Source organism: Pongo pygmaeus, chromosome 5, assembly GCF_028885625.2.
Source record: "Pongo pygmaeus isolate AG05252 chromosome 5, NHGRI_mPonPyg2-v2.0_pri, whole genome shotgun sequence".
In the NCBI taxonomy this organism is placed as follows: Eukaryota; Metazoa; Chordata; class Mammalia; order Primates; family Hominidae; genus Pongo; species Pongo pygmaeus.
This window is the reverse complement of record NC_072378.2, coordinates 53,214,702-53,234,129: the sequence shown is the minus strand read 5'-3', so window position 1 is coordinate 53,234,129 and position 19,428 is coordinate 53,214,702. Positions and strand designations below refer to the sequence as shown.

The 19,428-nt window shown below is 44.1% G+C and overlaps 1 protein-coding gene across 1 annotated transcript; it reads left to right on the top strand.

Annotated features, from left to right (window-relative positions):
- Nucleotides 1-2,227: 2,227 nt before the first annotated feature.
- On the top strand, nucleotides 2,228-17,465 carry LOC129039050 (glutathione S-transferase A5-like). Its single transcript, XM_063666922.1, has 9 exons — nucleotides 2,228-2,231; nucleotides 4,763-4,816; nucleotides 5,695-5,827; nucleotides 7,695-7,888; nucleotides 9,619-9,818; nucleotides 12,216-12,247; nucleotides 14,127-14,254; nucleotides 16,987-17,078; nucleotides 17,340-17,465. The coding sequence occupies exons 1-9, from the start codon at nucleotides 2,228-2,230 to the stop codon at nucleotides 17,463-17,465; spliced, it is 963 nt and encodes a 320-aa protein (XP_063522992.1).
- The last annotated feature ends 1,963 nt before the right edge of the window (nucleotides 17,466-19,428 follow it).

Below are 19,428 nucleotides of genomic sequence, written 5' to 3'. Positions count from 1 at the left end.
ACTCTCTGAGCATGGTGGGGCCTCTTGCCTTCCTGCCTGGGTGCATTTGCTAGCCCTGCCTGGCAAGCTCCTTAGCAGTGGACACACTTCACACTACCTCATTGCTTCCCAGGAGCGCTGGGCTGTCCTCTGCCCTCCACAGAGCCCCAGTGAGCTTCTTGTAGGGAAAAGAAAGAGAGATCAGACTGTTACTGTGTCTATGTAGAAAGGGAAGACATAAGAGACTCCATTTTGAAAAGACCTGTACTTTAAACAATTGCTTTGCTGAGATGTTGTTAATTTGTAGCTTTGCCCCAGCCACTTTGACCCAACCTGGAGCTCACAAAAACATGTGTTGTATGAAATCAAGGTTTAAGGGATCTAGGGCTGTGCAGGATGTGCCTTGTTAACAAAATGTTTACAAGCAGTATACTTGGTAAAAGTCATTGCCATTCTCTAGTCTCAATAAACCAGCGGCACAATGCACTGTGGAAAGCCACAGGGACCTCTGCCCTTGAAAGCAGGGTATTGTCCAAGGTTTCTCCCCATGTGATAGTCTGAAATATGGCCTCATGGGATGAGAAAGACCTGACCATCCCCCAGCCTGACACTCGTAAAGGGTCTGTGCTGAGGTGGATTAGTAAAAGAGGAAAGCCTCTTGCAGTTGAGATAGAGGAAGGCCATTGTCTCCTGCCTGCCCCTGGGAACTGAATATCTCGGTATAAAACCCGATTGCACATTTGTTCAATTCTGAGATAAGAGAAAAACCGCCCTATGGTGGGAGGTGAGACATGTTTGCAGTAATGCTGCTTTGTTATTCTTTACTCCACTGAGATGTTTGGGTGGAGAGAAACATAAATCTGGCTTACGTGCACGTCCAGTCATAGAACCTTCCCTTGAATTTAATTATGACATATATTCTTTTGCTCACATGTTTTTTGCTGACCTTCTTATTATCACCCTGCTCTCCCACTACATTCCTTTTTGCTGAAATAATGAAAATAAAAATCAATAAAAACTGAGGGAACTCAGAGGTCGGTGCCAGCTCAGGTCCTTGGTATGCTGAGCACCGGTCCCCTGGGCCTGCTATTGTTTCTCTATACTTTGTCTCTGTGTCTTATTTCTTTTCTCAGTCTCTCATCCCACCCGACTAGAAATACCCGCAGGTGTGGAGGAGCAGGCCACCCCTTCACCTCTAATAACACCTGAGGGCCACTGTGTCTGCTCCCCTGTACTGTGAGCTCATGGTGTGGGGCTTGGCCTGCTGGGTCCCCAGTGCTTCATCACCAATGGACAATGACATCTGCACAGACCCATGCACAGCTCTATGCACCTCCAGAACCTGGGTATATGAGACTGGGCTTTGAGAACTCACAAACCCCCACACTCTCTACCTGTCTCTATTCATTCATTAATTTCTTTAAAAAATGGACTCATATCCCTCACATGCTTTATAAGGACTCTGCTTGCATGCTGACCAAAATAAACAAACTGCTAAGAAATTTTTATGGGACACTTACATGAACTAGAATGCTGAAGCTTTGATGAAATTAGGGAATTATTGAATTTTAATATGATAAGAGATTATCATATTAAACACAATCATAGTGTGATTGTGTTTAGAAAAGAAGTTCTTCCTTTCTAGAGATGAATACTAGTATTTACAGATGAAATGATATGCTGTCTGGGATTTGCTTGAAAAGAATCCCCTGGTAGCGGAGGGAGTACATGGGAGTTTGTATCATTTTCTTGTAGCTCCTGTCACAGATTCCTACAAACTGGGTGACTTGAAACATCAGAAATGCGTTTTCTTACAATTCTGAAGGCCAGAAGTCTGAAGTCAGGGTGTGAGTAGGGCCACATTCCCCTGGAAGTACTAGAGAACAATCGTTCCCTGCCTCCTACAGCTTCTGGGGGCTCTTGGCATTTCTGCACTTTCATGGATCGTGGCCACATCACTCTACTTTCTGCCTGGTGCTTCCAGCACCTCACCCTCTGTGTGTCTGTGTCTTCTGTTCTCTATGTTGCAGGGACATTTGTCATTGGATGTAGGGCCTATCTGGATATACCAGGATGATCTCATCTCAATTCCTTGACCTCATCTGCAAAGAGCCGTTTTCCAAATAAGGTCACATTTAAAGGACTCAAGGATTTGGACATGGACCTCTCTTTCTTGGGAGCCAACATAACTTAATCCACTGCCTGGTATAGATGAAGAAATGTTGCTGGCAATTGATGAATCCTGGTCATGGGTACCTTCAAGCTTGTTATATTATTCCCTCTACTTTTGTATTTGCTAGAATTTTTCCATGTAAATTTTAAAACTATCTTATTTTAGGAGCTCCTATGATGTCCATGTTTTGTCCCAGACAATAAGGACTGGACTCAAACAAGAAGAAGGCTCTGCTCTCAAGAACTCAAGGTCTAAGGGGAAATCTGATATTGAATATGTCATGTCAAATTAATGTAGGGAAAGACACAATAGAGAAAATACAGTAGGAGCTGAAAATAGAATATTCCAGTCAGGACAAATGCCATGTGCAAAGGCCCAGAGGCCAGGAAGGGTGATTTGAGCAATGCAGAGAGGAAAGAACATAAAAATAGGGTTGCCAGATTTGGCGGATAAGATACAGAACAGCAAAATAAATGAGAATTTTAGATAAACAAGCAATACTTTTTTAGTATAAACATGTTTCCTACAGTGTTTGGGACATACTTATACTGAAAAGTGACTGATCCTTTGCCTGGAATTCACATTTACCTGGGTGCCCTGTATTTTATGTGGCAACCCAGTGCCTTCCAGAGTGCCATCAGCCTGCCCTTCACAGACATCCCCTCCCAGCTATGCTCCCAGCAGAGATTTCTCATCTGCCTTAGTCCTTACATCCAAATCACGAAAAGTGAGTTTCTTCAAAAAGCCAGTTTCTACTGACTTATAAAGAGAGCAAAATCTGCTGAAATTTTTGGTTAAACTTTTATTGCAACTTACCTTGTGATAAGAGGATGACTTGCCATTTTTCTTAGAATCTAGTAGGCAGTCCTGCGGCCCTGACACATGTGGGAGTGGCTGTTTTTAACTTGAGTCTATTCCTTTCAATGGGAGGGAGCTACTGAAATGAATGTGTAGTTTATAAACCACATTAGGACCTCAAATTAAGTTGTTGAGCCATGAGGGTGACAACCTTTAACAAAGTAAGTACTGATCTTAGAAATCTTTCTACACTGCCCCACACCATCTCATCTAGGTCACCAGAAAAATATTTTTAAATGTGTCCTTAGTACAATAAAAAAAACTGTTTAATACTCACATCAATGCCTTCTTTGTGTGCTTGGATGACAGTTTGAGTTGTGCATTCAGCTGCTTTTGGATATATTGTGTCAACTCAATAAACAGAAAGAGACTCTTTATATGGGAACAAAGTTTTGTAATGGGTATGTGTGTACCATAGTAAACCATGTATGTCCTTAGGGAGACAAAGGAAGAAAAAGGCTTTTAAAGCAAGAGAATACGAAGGATTAAGTAAATGGTTTGAAATACTTATCATTCACTACAAACATCAATAACAAGGGTGACACCAGGCCAAGTTTGAACAGGCAGTTGCTGGACAGATGCCCTTTCAGGAGTATTTTTTGTGAAAGGTTTTGATGACCTTTGTAAAAGGTTGTGTAACAACTGATTTTCCTATTTATATTAAATACCTGCATCCACTCCGAGCTTCTGATCAAATTGAGACAGCCTTGTTGCTGGCTGCCATTCCAACCAATGTCCCTTGTCTCAGGACAAGGTGTAATTTACTCCAAGGTTTAAGTTACTGGATGTAGATCAATAACAAAGAATAGTTTGATCAATATTAGATTGATTTAGATTTTTTTAAAGGATGTCATGCTGAAATAGCAGCTATCTCTCAAACTTCTAATGATTAGTTATATTTAATGAGCACTTACTAGAGACCTGCTACTTTTCTAAGTGCTTTGCATGACTTTGCAATTTAATCTTCATACCAACCTACCAATCTGTACCATAGGTACCACAAGTATGTCCATTTCATAGATTAGAATACTCAGTCACAGAGAGATTCAGTAATGTGTCCAAAGCCAAGAAGCCAATATATGAAAATGGTGATATTGAACCCACAAAACCAGTTCAGAAACCAGAGATTGTGGTTAAAAATAATGTTAGTGTGGGGACTCTAATTCCTTTCTTAAATTGAGATTCTACCCCATGGTGTCCCATTTACCCCAGAAAAAGGAAATTATAGTTGCAAGAGTTAAAGCTTTGCAATAGCTATGACCTATTTCACCCTTAGCAGGATTCTAAAAAGTGGGGTGAGGTAAATTACAGAAGAGGCCTCTTGGTGGCAGAATCTTTGATGGCCATTAGCCCATGGCATACCCCATGCTGGGGTCACACAAGGTTGCGGTCTGATCTCACTTGGAGACACAGGCTTTCCTAAGATATGACAACACCATAAGTAGAAGAACTGCTCAGTGCCGTCTCTCCACTGACATCCCCTCTCAAAACATGACTTAATCATAGTCATGAGATCAGGGTGGAGATGAAGTGAACTAGAAGACTGAGAAGCTATGTGCTGTTACCCATGCCATTCCCCTGATGAATCTAGTCTAAATTTACAAATGGCCCCAACCAGTCCCTCTGTGCGCACTGCCAAACTCAGAAATCTTATATTCTCCAAATGATGCACCAGATAGGGGCTATTCAAAGTCAGAAGTTTATAATGCTATGGAATGAACTAACAAAAACTCATTTACTCTTTCTGTCTAGAGTTTGATGAGAAATTTGTAGAATCTACAGAAGAATTGGACAAGTTAAGAAATGGTAAGATGAAGTCTGTAAGTACCTCTGATGCGGGTATCTAATAGAAGGCACACAAGGAATTTTGAACAGCAAGCAATGCCTATGTGTGTGGGGGGTGGTATTTGGGCATGGTGTAGAGGGAGAAAGTGGTTAAAATGGAAGGGATGTGGCTCCTTGATCAGGTCTGGCAACTCTCTCCAGGCTAAAATAACTAGACTTCTCAGAGTATTTGCTAGAGGAACCATCCCCAGCTCCCTGAGAATGCCCTATCCTTATTTTCATGCTTTGGGCATGATGAATGAGCTGTGTTGATCAGCTCAGGATCCCATACAGGCCTCCCCATCCAAGGACACTCAAGGACATAGATTAGATGAAAGGAGGAGAAATAGATGTGACCATTGTCTTGAGTCTTTGTTCTTTCATGGGCGGTGGACAAGGTAATATTGTAGCAATATTGCAGGCTTTGAAGAGCACAGAAAGGGACACTTACATAAAAACCTCTCAGAACCTGCCTTAAATGTCACAAATATGAGACTTATTCTGGGAACTTCTCATTTTAAATGACATCGTGTTGGCAGTCCTGTTGTAACCTATCCCAACATCTTCCTGAAGTATCCATGAACATAAATCAACACAAAAAAAAGACAAGAGTTCTACTATGTATCTGGAGGAGAAATAAAAACAAAAATGAAGCAACATGATAAAAAGTAGAAAGAAGCTTATTAACAAAAAGAAGGACTACAGGAAGCTTTTTAAAAATGCACTTTCAAGTGAAATCTTACCAGGCAATAATTTCTTTTTCATGTACAAATTTAGTCATTTTCACAACCATTTTTTTCATCCTGAAAGAGTGGGATTCATAGTCATTTCACTTTCCTTTTTTTTCCTTCTTCGTAAAGATGGGAGTTTGATGTTCCAGCTAGTGTCAATCGTTGAGATTGACAGGATGAAGCTGGTGCAGACCAGAGCCATTCTCAACTACATTGCCAGCAAATACAACCTTTATGGGAAAGACACAAAGGAGAGAGCCCTGTATGGTATAGTTTCTGTTCTTCCATCAACAGATTTAACACAGGAATGATTTAGATCCTTCCCTGAGTGGGTGGGACATGGTAGGGGCCTTCGGCATGTACGCTAAGGTCTAGCATTGCAGAGTCTCATGGAGATGAGGGAACAGTGAACATGAGGTGGGCTCAGGCGATGGGGATTCTAGAAGAGGATCTAGTCCATGGATCCAGCACCCTGACAGAGGTTTCCAAACACAGATGAACCATGAACTGAGGAGGATGGGGAATCATGACTCCAGGTGCTCAGGCCTTCAGATGCTGGACTGCAGCCAACAGCTTAGGACAAGGCATAGAATGTTTGAGAGTCTGTGGGTGAAAGCCTGGGGAGAAAAGGTTACAAAGGAGCTGAATCTCAGGTTCCAGTAAATCCAAGAATGATGACGAGGGACCTAAGTTACCAGCCAATTATATGGCTGGGCTAGTAGAAGCAGGGCTAGTAGAGGCTAGCACCAAGGATGCTGGGATTATCTTGACACGTGGATACAAGGCTGAAACAGCCAGATTGATTCAATACCAGCAAAGCCAAAGGGTTTCCTCACTATTGTGATAAAACTGCATGATTCCAGATAAATCCTGAATGGAACTGTTGGCAGCCCCTCCAAAATTTTCCTGCAGTATTACCAATGACCCAACAATTCCTCAACTAGATATATTCCCAAAAGAATAAAAAATACAACCACACTAAATATTGAACATAAATGTACAATGCAAATAACAATATTCATAGTATTCAAAAAGTGGAAACAAGGCAAATATCCATCAATCAATAAATGGAGGGGCAAAATATGCTTTAGCCATGTGATGGAATGATACTGTCATGAAACAGAATGAAGTACTGATGCATGCTACAAGATGGCTAAACCATAAAGACGTTACATAAAAGAAACAAGACACAGAAAGCCACATATTATAGGATTCTTTTCATATGAAACATCCAGAATGTGCAAATCCATAGAGGCAGAAAGTAGATTAGTGTTGCCTGGGGCTAAAGGAGTGGGGCCTGGAGAAAAATGAAGAACACTGCTAATGGTACAGATGTCCTTATTGGGGTCATAAAAAATATTCTAGAATTAGAATGTGATGATTTTTGCAGAGTTCTGTGAATGTGCTAAAAAGCACTGAATGTGGCTGTATGTCAATAAGCTGTTGTTTTAAAAAGTATTGTGAAACCTGAGTTTGACACAAAAGGAAAAGTTTGCACTGGTTGTAACCGTATAAATAATTTCACCAAGGAAGGGGATCTTTTAGGTGGGGTCTCAAGTAAGGCACATGTGGCTAGAGTCAGGCAACAGCACATGGAGAGGGCTGTAGAATTATGTTTCATGGGAGTAACTGGAAAAACTGCTAATACTGGGCATAGAAGTGGGCCTGGAAGATGTAAAATGATGAGACAGAACAAGGAACATGACTGAGATGGCTGTGCCAGGGACTCTCTTGGGATTACTTAGGAGGCAGGTCTTTGGCCATTTGACTCACACTAAGTTCATGCACAGAACAAACCACAGTAGAGATGGTCAGTCCTGGCATAGCATCAGTAGGTACTGGCAGTGATTCCACCAGTTTCTGTCATGACTGTGATCACCAACGCTCTTTTTACCTGTATTAGGTCATGAGTGTAACAAAATTTAGAGATCTATCTACCTCAATAGGTTGTTTTAAAAAAATAAATGTTAATGTACCTGTAAAAATCAGAGCATAATGACTAGACTATGAAAGGCACTCACTGGAGGTAAATTGCTTTACCACCACCTGATGCTCTATCCTCTTAGATTTTTAAGCTATAAAATCTAAGGCAAAAGGCATTAGATAGTTTGGTTGTTTTTATCTTTCAGGATTGATATGTATATAGAAGGTATGGCAGATTTGAATGAAATGATCCTTCTTCTGCCCATATGTCAACCTGAGGAAAAAGATGTCAAACTTGCCTTGATCAAAGAGAGAATGAAAAATTGCTATTTCCCTACCTTTGAGAAAGTAAGTGAAGTCATTCAGCGTTTTGGAACACTTCATTTTGAGGACAATAACAGTGGCTTGGCATTCCTGGGGCACTGGCCAACAATTGTACCACTTACACCCAAGCTATAATTTTCCAGCAAAGTTTTGTTTTATTTTTCTTTATTTTTTAGGAGATGATATCTTCTTCTGTCTCCCAGGCTTTAGTGCAGTAGATCACTGCAGCCTGGAACTCCTGGGCTTATGTGATCCTCCCACCTTAGCCACCTTCCGAGTAGCTAAGATTACAGGCATGCCCCACTGTGCCTGTCTAATTTTTAGAATTTTTTAAGAGATGAAGTCTCTCAATGTTGCCCAGGCTGTTATCGTAAAATTACAATTCACTAGACTCCAATATAAATTCTTTATTTAATAAAATTTCATGTTCATAATTAGAACATGGGCTGTGAGAGGCTCTGAGCCACAGTAGAATTTGGTCTACAGTCTTCAGAACAACACTGGATTTGATTTAAAAGGAACATGATGAATGGAATACATCAGAAAATATTCTGGCACCATGCATAGGAAGACACGAGACCATCTGCCCATTGTTTTGTTATTGTGGGGTGTTTGTTACTGTGGGGTGTTTCAGGGATAAGTATCCAAAAAGGGAGGGTGGCAGTGGGATGGAGAGGAAGATATTTTTACCCATTTCAAAGTTGCAGACATCAGTGCAGTTCCCCCTAGACACTTCAATTTGCAGATTATAACTGTAGGTTAGGAGTCAGAGCCAACGTTGCAAGAAAGATGATGAATTCAAGTTCACCGAGGTTTACTTCAGATCTCAGAGAGAGCAGGAAATGAGGAGAGCAGACAAGAAGAAATGACTCTGAAATAGTCTACTCCTGGGGGAGGAGTGCTGTCATGAAGGTGGAGTCACTGCCCAAGAGAGATTGGAGAGGGACAGTGCAGAGCATAGAGCCACGTCCTGAACGTCACGGCTGCATGCTGTTGAGCCTGGGGCAAACCGAACATGCAGCAGCAGGTGCCGGGCCCCTGGCCCTTGTGGAAGATGTAAGCTGGGTGGGTGGTGTGGATGCCACAGTGATGTGGAATAAGAAGAGAAAATGGGAGCCTGGAGTCCAAGTAAGGAATGAGCAGAGCCCTAGTTCTCACTCTGTCATTGAATCAGAGACCATAAACAAAGTTCAGGATCTCTGCTACCTCAGGAAGAGCATTTTGCCTCTTATCATGGAAAGGACCCAGGGCCCAGCATCTCTCCCCATCCCTCTATTCCCCTGTGGTTTCTGTTCCTGAGTTCTCTGTGATGCCCTTTATCCCAGATGTGCCCTTGTCTTCCCACACCGAGTATGTCTGAGCAGGGCCCTTTCCATCTGGTTTTCTCCCTGGGCTTCAGCTCCCACTGTCAGACATTGCGTTTCTCTCTGCACAGCTCTCCCAACACACTGCCTCCAACCTTGTATCCCTCAGTGGGAAAAAGTAGCCTCATAATTTGCCTTTAATATTTCCTATCTTCATTTCTGACTCAATTTTCCTGTAGTTTCACTTCTGCCTAGAGACTGATCTGTGCTTATATCTCACAGGCACATGGTTTTTTCTTGTCTTATACAAAAGCCATGAATTTACAGGATTAATGTGTAAGGAAGTGTGTAGGGAGACTGAATTGAGTAGTCTTAAAGACATCTTTGGGGAAAATGCTAGCGAGCTACATGTTCTTCCTCTTATCTTTGCTTCCAGCTGGGTGTCTGTTTCCCTGTCTCTACACTGGTGTTGATGGAGGGGACTCAGCTGGTCTTTGTGTAGGAGGGACTCAGATTTCCTGGGTTGTGTTTATGATGGTGTTGGCCCTTGGCTTCACTCTGAGGCTGCATTATCATGCATTGCAGGCCCTGAAAACCAGAATCAGCAACCTCCCCACAGTGAAGAAGTTTCTGCAGCCTGGCAGCCAGAGGAGGCCTCCCATAGATGTGAAAGCTTTAGAAGAAGCAAGGAAGACTTTCAAGGTTTGAAAAAGAAGCCATCGAGGCCAAGCACATGCAAGACCAATTTTCTTTTTTTTTTTTTTTTTTTTTTTTTGGTGTACGATGTACGATGTGACCCAATTTTATTTTATTTTTTTATTTTTATTTTTTGCATGATCTACTCCTTTTTGGGTTTTTTGGTTTTTTTTATTATTATACTTTAAGTTTTAGGGTACATGTGCACAATGTGCAGGTTAGTTACGTATGTATACATGTGCCATGCTGGTGTGCTGCACCCATTAACTCATCATTTAGCATTAAGTATATCTCCTAATGCTATCCCTCCCCCCTGCCCCCACCCCACAACTGTCCCCCGAGTGTGATGTTCCCCTTCCTGTGTCCATGTGTTCTCATTGTTCAATTCCCATCTGTGAGTGAGAACATGCGGTGTTTGGTTTTTCTTCTTTGCGATAGTTTACTGAGGATGATGGTTTCCAATTTCATCCATGTCCCTACAAAGGACATGAACTCATCATTTTTTATGGCTGCATAGTATTCCATGGTGTATATGTGCCACATTTTCTTAATCCAGTCTATCATTGTTGGACATTTGGGTTGGTTCCAAGTCTTTGCTATTGTGAATAGTGCCTCAATAAACATACGTGTGCATGTGTCTTTATAGCAGCATGATTTATAGTCCTTTGGGTATGTACCCAGTAATGGGATGGCTGGGTCAAATGGTATTTCTAGTTCTAGATCCCTGAGGAATCGCCACACTGACTTCCACAATGCTTGAACTCGTTTACAGTCCCACCAACAGTGTAAAAGTGTTCCTATTTCTCCACATCCTCTCCAGCACCTGTTGTTTCCTGACTTTTTAATGATTGCCATTCTAACTGGTGTGAGCTGGTATCTCATTGTGGTTTTGATTTGCATTTCTCTGATGGCCAGTGATGATGAGCATTTTGCAAGACCAATTTTCTAAAGTTCTGCAACAATGAAGTGATTTACTTAAGTGTTGATTCTGATTATTGTGAGGCCAATAAAGTTTTCCAAAGTATATGCTAATTTAGTTAAAGCTCAACTATGCAGATGTGGTTGCAATGCAGTCTTACTTGGCATTGACCAAATGTAAAATCATGCCTAGAATGTCACTTTGGATTTAAATAACAGGTGAGAAAGTTACTTGGACTCTGACCTGTTAACAAAAGACAGTCATCATACAACAACTGTTACATAGCTTGTCAAAGAATTACATAGAAATTTTCATATAACTATTTGGGTTATACAAAAATAGGCTTTTCCTTTTGTGTTTTGAAAAGCTTTTTTTAAGAACCATTTTCCTCCGGGCACCCAATATTTTTCCTGTTTAATTAGGGAAACAATATCTATTTTTATCTAATATAAAATACTCAATGTTCCAGGAGCTGGATAAATAATGATTAACAAGCCATAATCGGGTTACTTTAGTGAGAGAGACACAAAAATAGGTAACTCTAATAAAAAGTCATGCATACCATAAGTATCCCATTCCTAGGACTGCTAGAAAAAATTACTACAAACTTGGTGACTTAAAACAATAGAAATTTATTCTTTCACAGTTCTGGAGGCTATGAATCCAAAATTGAGGTGTGAGCAGGGTGGTGTTCTCTCTGAAGGCCTTAGGGAATTCTTCTTTGTTTTTCTTTCCTCTGATGGTTCTTGGCCATCGTTGCCATTCTTTGGTTTGTTTCATGCATCACTCTAATCTATGCCTCCATCATCACAGGTCATTCTCCCTGTGTGTGTCTCCATCCAAATTTTCCTCTAAGGACACTAGTAATAGCATTATAAATAATAACAAGCGTTTTGTCCTCCAGTTTTCCTGTTTTCTTTCTGGGTCCTGACTGAAAATCATAGTGTCTTGACCACTCTGACCCAGCCAAGCTTTAGTTTTTTCCCAGCAGGCTTGAACCCAAACGGAGGCCTTGAACATTTCCAGGCACTGATAAAGGTGTCTTGGTTGTTGCCCAAAACATTGAAAGAAACTGGCCCTGGCCTTGAGCCAGACTCCTTAAACCCTCATGTGAACCTCATATCCTAAGCTCCTTGCTGCAGACATACCTAGGTAGAACAGCCCTTTTCTCTCACTGTCTGTCGTGAGCATTACTGCAGCCCATTGTTATGTTTCCCTCATAAATGCTTTGGACTCATCACTCTGGTGTTTAGTGCTGGTTCTTTAGAATCCCAACCGGTCCCATCTTGAGAAGGTTTGGGGCACTCCCTTGTGGGAATTTCCAAGCCAAGAGTTCATTGGAATGAAACAATTGGCATCATCAGGAGGATTCAAAAGAAATGGGCTGAGGAAGAGGAACTGACTAGGGAAGTCCCAGGATGGCCACAGAGCTCTATGTGGAGCTTTGTGGTCAGCTTGCTAAATGCTTGCCCCACACCTCCTAGGCTGATGGAGGGCTTAAAATTGCAAATATTGGGTAAAGAAGTCCGGTGCTAGGCTGGGCCTGGTGGCTCACACCTGTAATTCCAGCACTTTGGGAGGCTGAAGCAGGCAGATCACTTGAGGTCAGGAGTTTGAGATCAGCCTGGCCAACATGGTAAAACCTCGTCCCTAGCAAAAATACAAACATTAGCACCAAAAATACAAACATTACCCAGGTGTGATGGTGCGTGCCTGTAATCCCAGCTGCTCGGGAGGCTGAGGCAGGGGAATCGCTTAAACCTGGGAGGTAGAGGTTGCCGTGAGCCGAGATTGTGCCACTGTACTCTGGCCTGGGTGAAAAAGCGAGACTCCGTCTTCAAAAAAAAAAAAAAAATCATGGCATAGTGGTGGGGATAGGGCAGTCTGGCTGGCAACAGAGGCTCAGCTGGCAGCCAAGCAAGGATCCCAAGGTAGAGGAGGAATTACAGCTGGAAAGAGGCATGCACAGCACCACCACTCTGTTAGTTACATACACACCCAATGGGAAAAAATGGAGAAAGGGCACTCTGCAGAGAAGTGCCTGAGGAGTCTGCAGTCTCAGTTTTGCCACCACGGGAGCTTTGGGTGTGGTGGCAGCTCTGAGTCCCACCTGCAGGTGGTGGAGAGTCAGAGAAGAAAATAAAAGAAAAAAAGGGAAAAGAGGAGGTGCCAGGAGACCCACTCGTTAGTGGCCAGGGGTGGATAGTGGCTACAGTAGTGGCCTGGCGTATTAGTCAGGGTTCTCCAGAGGGAAAGAACTAATAGGATAGATGTACATATGAAAGGGAATTTATTAAAGAGAACTGACTCACACGATCATAAGGTGAAGTCCCACGATAGGCCATCTGCAAGCTGAAGAGCTAGGAAGCCAGTAGTGGCTCAGTCCAAGTCCCAAAACCTCAAAAGTAGGGAAGCAGACAGTGCAGCCTTCAGTGGTTTGCCAGCGACCACTGATATAAGTCCAAGAGTCCAAAGGCTGAAGATCCTGGAGTGTGATGTTCAAGGAAGCATCCAGCACAGGAGAAAGATGAAGGCCAGAAGACTCAGAAAGCCAGTCTTTTGATAGCTGTGCTGGCAGCTGATTCGCTGGTGCCCAACCACATTGAGGATGGGTCTTCCTCTCCCAGTCCACTGACTCAAATGTGAATCTCCTCTGGCAACAGCCTCACAGACACACCCAGGAATAATACTTTACATCCTTTGAGCCAATCAAGTTGACACTCAGTATTAACCATCACACATGGTCAGGTTGTGCTGGACAGAAGTGGAGTCAGCAGCAGCAGTCACCGCCATGGTGTGGACAGGCAGGCCAGGCGGGGCACTGGTGGGGCAGCTGGGTGGGGGCTGGCTCCTGCAGGCTGAGAATGAGGGGCTGTGGAACTCCCACAGGTGGCATCAGCAGGAGGAGTGTGCTGGTGCTGCCAACTCTTTCTTCTCCCAGGTGGGCACAAAGAGACAACAGCTACTCTTCAAGGACTGGAGAGAATGGGGTTTGTGCATTCTACACAGAGCTCATACAACAGCCCTGTATGGTGGGCAGAAAAGCCTGATGGGACCTGGAGGATGATGGCTGATTGCTGGGAACTAAATAAGATGACTTTTGCCAGACATGACACTGTTCCAAATGTGGCTCAAATACTGGAAAGGCTGGCTACTTGTTTAGGTATATGGCATACTGTCCCGGATTTAGCAAATGCTTTCTTTAGCACCCTTAGACCCAAAGTCCCAGAACATGATTTTCTTCACCTGGGAGGACCTTTCAGGTGTTCCCCCAGGGGTACTTGCATAGTCCCACTATCTGCCATGGCTTGGTACCCAGAGACCTGGCCATTTTGAGTGGTATGTCTGGCAGTCTCTGAAATCATTATGTGGAGATATTTTGCTAACTTCTACAGATTTGAGTCCTTTGCAGAAGGTGCCCAAAAGACTCCAGAGTACCTGCAATCAAGAGGATGGACTAGCAACCCAAAGAAAGTCCAGGGGCCAGGGAGCACTGTAAAATTCCTGGATGTGATCTGGTTGGGTAAGACCAACAGCCATGATTGACAAGATACAGGTATACCCATGGCCTCACACCATTATGGAATTACTACCGTTTGAAGGCCTGTTGGAATATTGGCGGACCTGTGTTCCCCTCTTGGCCCAATGTCTCAGACCATTATAGCTCCTGATAAAGAAGGGAGCACATGGGGTCTGGGGCACTAAAGAAGCCTCATTTACTCAGGCAAAGGCCTTAGTGATGCAAGCACAAGCCCTGTAAATGGTCACCCCTGAGAGACCATTTGAATTCAATGTTTCTGTGACTGAGGAAAACAATGGGTTGGACCCTCTGGCAGAGGGAGGGTAACCAACAAATGCCCATTGGCTTTTGGTCATGATTGTTAAGAGGATCCCAGCAATACTATACCCTGTTGGAAAAAATGAAAACTCCTTGCAGTTTTCCAAGTCCTCTTGCAAACAGAGCCCCTACCTGGAGATATGCCAGTGGAAGTAAAAACAGACTATCCTATTAGGGGTTGGATTGATGGTCTATTTGCCAGACCTACATCAGCCATAGAAAAACAGGATTCTGTTTAGATAGTATGCATAGATGGTATGCATATCTTGAGCAGAGAAGACACCTTCCAGCCAGCCCTCTGTCTATAGAACTACAGGTCCTGCTGGGACCTGCACAACATACTGATAGATTTCAAATCAATCCCAACACTGCCCCCAGAGAAACCCCATCAAATAAAGGACAGAGATAGGAACCCACCCAAGGATGCTAGGTACAGAGATGGCTCCAGCGTGGGTCAGCCACCCAGGTGGACTGCAGTGGCAATTCAACTAGCCACTGATATGATGCAGGTGGAACCTGGAATGGGGTGGGCAGAGTTACAAGATACCCAGTTAGTGGTTATGGAAAAGCCTGATATAGTTTGGATATTTGTCCCTGCCCAAACTCATGTTGAACTGTAATCCCCAATGTCGGAAGTGGAGCCTGGTGGGAGGTATCTGGGTCTTGTGGGCAGATCCCTCATGAATGGTGTATTAGTTGGGGTTCTCTAGAGGGACAGAACTGGTAAGGTAGAGAGATAGATATACATCTCCTATATATGAGTCTATTAGGGAGAGTTGGCTCACATAATTACAGGCTAAGTCCCACAATAGGCCACCTGCAAGCTGGGGAAGAGAGAACCAGTAGTGGCTCAGTCTGAGTCTGAAAGCCTCACACCAGGGAAGCCAACAGTGCAGCCTTCAGTCTGTGACCAAAAGCCCGAGAGCTCCCAGCAAGCCACTGGTGCAAGTCCCAGAGTCCAAAGGCCAAAGAACCTGGAGTCTAATGACAACGGCAAGAGGAGCACGAGGAAAAATCCAGCACGGGAGAAAGAAGGCAGCCAGAGGACTCAGCAAGCAAGATTATCCCACCTTTTTCTACTGGCTTCGTTCTAGCCATGCTGGCAGCCAAAGTGATGGTGCCCCCCCGCCCACATTGAAGATGGGTCTTCCTCTGCCAGTCCTACTGATTCAACTGTGAATCTCCTCCGGCAACACCCTCACAGACACACCCAGAAATAATACTTTCCCAGCTATCTAGGCATCCTTCAATCCAATCAACTTTGACATAATTACAAATGGCGTGGGCCATCTCCCTGGTGATAAGTGAGCTCTCACTCTGAGTTCACATAGTATATAACACCTCCACTCCCTACAACCAAACTCTGTCTCTTGCTCCTACTTTTGCCACGTGGCAGGTAAGCTCCCCCTTTACCCTCTGCCATGAGTAAAAGCTTCCTGAGGCCTCCCCAGAAGCAGATGTTGGTGCTATTCCTCCTGTACAGCCTGCAGAAACATGGGCCAATTAAACCTCTTTTCTGTATAAGTTACCCAGTCTCAGGTGTTTCTTTATAGCAATGCAAGAATGGCATTGCTATAAAGAGATAGTCATACCCAGTAGCCCTGTATGTTGATTCCCAGGCAGTCATGAAGGGATTGACACTGTGGATAACCAATGGGAAAAGGATCAATGGTCCATACATGGAAAGCTGTTGTGGGAGGCAGAACTATGGGCAAGCATTTGGGATCAATTACACCAACCAGGGGCTGAAGTCACAGTGTTCCACATAGCATCTCACCAACAATCATCCCCCAGTGGAAATATAGATGCAGATACTCTCGCCCAAGCCAGGTCAGTGGTCACCTCTGAAGATGCAGATGTAGCACATTGGATACATTGGAGGGGAGGTCATAGCAGGCTGCATACTACTTGGAAACTGGCCCAACAAGCTGGTTTGCCAGTGTCCACACAAGAAATAGAAAAGATAATACAAAATTGCCAAGCCCAACCTTGGCAAGTGCCAGGGGCCACCAGAAACATAACAAGAAGGGAGAAAGCCATGGACACATGGCAAATAGATTATATTGGCTCATTCCCTAAGAGTAAGGGATATCGATATGCACTCACAAGCACAGACACTGTGAGTGGCCTCTTGCACGCGTTCCCCTGTGGAAAAGTAAATCAGACATGGACTATACAGTGTTTGCAACGCTTGCAACTCATGTATGGTACCCCAAGAACCATCACCAGTGATCAAAGAACACACTGCACAGCCTCCCTAATCCAAGATGGAACTGAAAAAGAGGCAACTTTATCTGCCCTACCACCAACAGGGAGTGGGATTTATAGAGAGAAAAAAATGGCCTCCTAAAGGAACAATTTTAAGCTCTTGATAGGACTCTCCTCACTGAGAAGTTGGGTTGTGGTTTTCATGGAAGCTGTTCGTGCCTTGAGTGTGGCCCCTGTTGTGGGAAAAATGTCTGCTTATGAACATCAGGAAGATGTAAAGAACCTGGTGCAAGCCGTGCAGGTATGGAGAAAATCAGACATTGTCTTCAGAACAGAACTCAGTTCCACACAGAATGCCCTGATTTTGCACTCCTCTTGTCCCATAACACCTGATCCAGGGAACTTTGAGATTAGACCTGGGATAGAAAGTGCCATCGCTTCTTGGCCTTTTGGCTAAGATCAAGTGTAGAAAGTGCCACCAGGCTAGACTGGTGTCCTTCTTTCCTTGAGGTAGGGAGCACCCTTTCCCTAAACCTGACCCCCACTTTCCTTTATGATAAAGGCCCTGGTAGATGCACTGGCAGTGGGCACGCAGTACCCCATACTGATGGGCACTAGTCCGGTGGATCTCACCCAGCCCTGTCACTGTGGAGTCAGTAGCTCCTCCCACACTGGGACAGAGGTCTAGTACAGCCTCCAGGAGAGATTCCCACAGCCTCGTGTCCCACCTGTATAACAAAACTAGTACCAGACCTTCCCTCTGCAATAATCTCAGCAGCCTTATATTTTTGCTATTAGCTTCAGCAGCCTTCTCCTTTTCTGTTATATCATTCCCACTAGAGCTTGGATATCCTCAGAGGACATTTTCCTGGGCTAGGCCCATCACCCAGCCTGTATGCAAGCCCAATCTAACTGCTGGGTATGTGGTCTTATATCCCTAAGCAGCCAAGGAGAAACTCCATGGTGGATTGAATTGCTACTGAGTGAAAACTGGATCTCCGCAAATGTGGATAACTGAACAATGTAAGGAAAGGGGTTTCCTAGACACCTCTGACATCACACACTCAAACATGGGATGTGACACTGAGCAATCCTGGACATAATGTAAGGTTTTCTCTAAACATATCCTGCAGGGAGGCAAGCACCAAAGTCAGAACTGCCCTGAAAAACACACAACCCAGCAATGGGGATCATGCCGGCAAGTGCGGGATGGCTTTCTATGGCTCACCCCTATAACACGAATGCTCTCCTGGGTGGCAGAGCTCTATTGGGAATAACATAGTTCCTCTAAGAGCACACAGGTACCTAGCGTTCCTCCCAACTGCCCAATGCCAACACATCTTCACACTTAGAGACACTGATTGGTCTGTTACAGACTGGTCTCCTAGGCCAGGAATGTATTGAATTGCCCCAAATGGCTCCCAGTGGCTCTGTGCTACTCACTTTTGGTCCTGGCTTCCCCCGGGGATGGCTTAGATGGTGTACCCTTGGCTTCCCATGGGTGCACTCCAGATTCACACCATACCCATCCCCCTCAGTCAGCCCATCTGGAAGGTTTAATGGAATAGGTCTATTTTTTCTTTATGGTATTACTTATTGACTGTACCTCTTGTGCCTCCAAGAGGCTCTACTGATATCATGCAGAAGATGGAAACCCTTCAAAGATTTGTCTCCATAGCTTTGAATGACACTGAGCGTGGTTAGAAGGCCTTGAACATTGAGACAGCTGCAATGAGGAAAGTGGTCTACAGAGGGGAGTAGCTCTAGACATGCTAACAGCCGTGCAAGGAGGCATTTGTGTCTTTTTTTTTTTTTTTTTTTTTTGGTTTTAAGGAGCAGAGAGATTAATAGGCAAGAAAGAAAAGAGCAGGCAGAAGGAAGAGGCTCCCCTGTACAGAGACAGAGGGAGAAGGTCTCCAAAGCTGAAAGAGGAGGCCCCAAGTGCCACAGATACCAGCCATTTTTATGAGTTGTCTGGAGGAGGTAGTGCTGATTTGCACAGGGCTCAGGGGATTGGTTTGACCAGGCATGTCATTCACGTAGCCTGTGGAAAAAGCTGGCCCTCCCACCCTAACCTTTTAATATGCAAATACAGGGCACCATGATGTTCTACACACATGGGGATACGTGGGGGCAACCATGCTGCTAGGCACATCATGGAGCAAGGGCAAGAAGAAGGCAGGAATTGCTGTGTTTGAGTGGACCTAGTTTCTAATGGCCTGCATTTGCATATCAAAGGTTGCCTGCCTGGCTCTGCCAGGGCTTTACAAGAAACATTTCCAGAGCAGCTTTAAAAATAAACACTTCTCAAGGACCCCTTTTCCTCTCTATCTGCCTAAAATAATTTCTTAATAACTCCTACAACATTCCCCTCTGTGGAGATGTCACACTAACTGCTGTTAGGGGGTTTTGGGCGATGACTCTTTCTGGCTACTTCCTGCTGAAAAGGGGTGTCGAGTAAGGAACAGCAGCTAGGTGGGCAATGACTCTTTCTGGCTACTTCCTGCTGAAAAGGAGTGTCGAGTAAGGAACAGCAGCTAGGGCTTCTCCTGGGGTCTATCTAAGGGTCCTCAGAAGAATGCCATGTTCATGTGTGGTTCAGTTTGCAGCACCATTTGGAGTTTGATTGCCCCTAGGCGAGAAGAAACAAT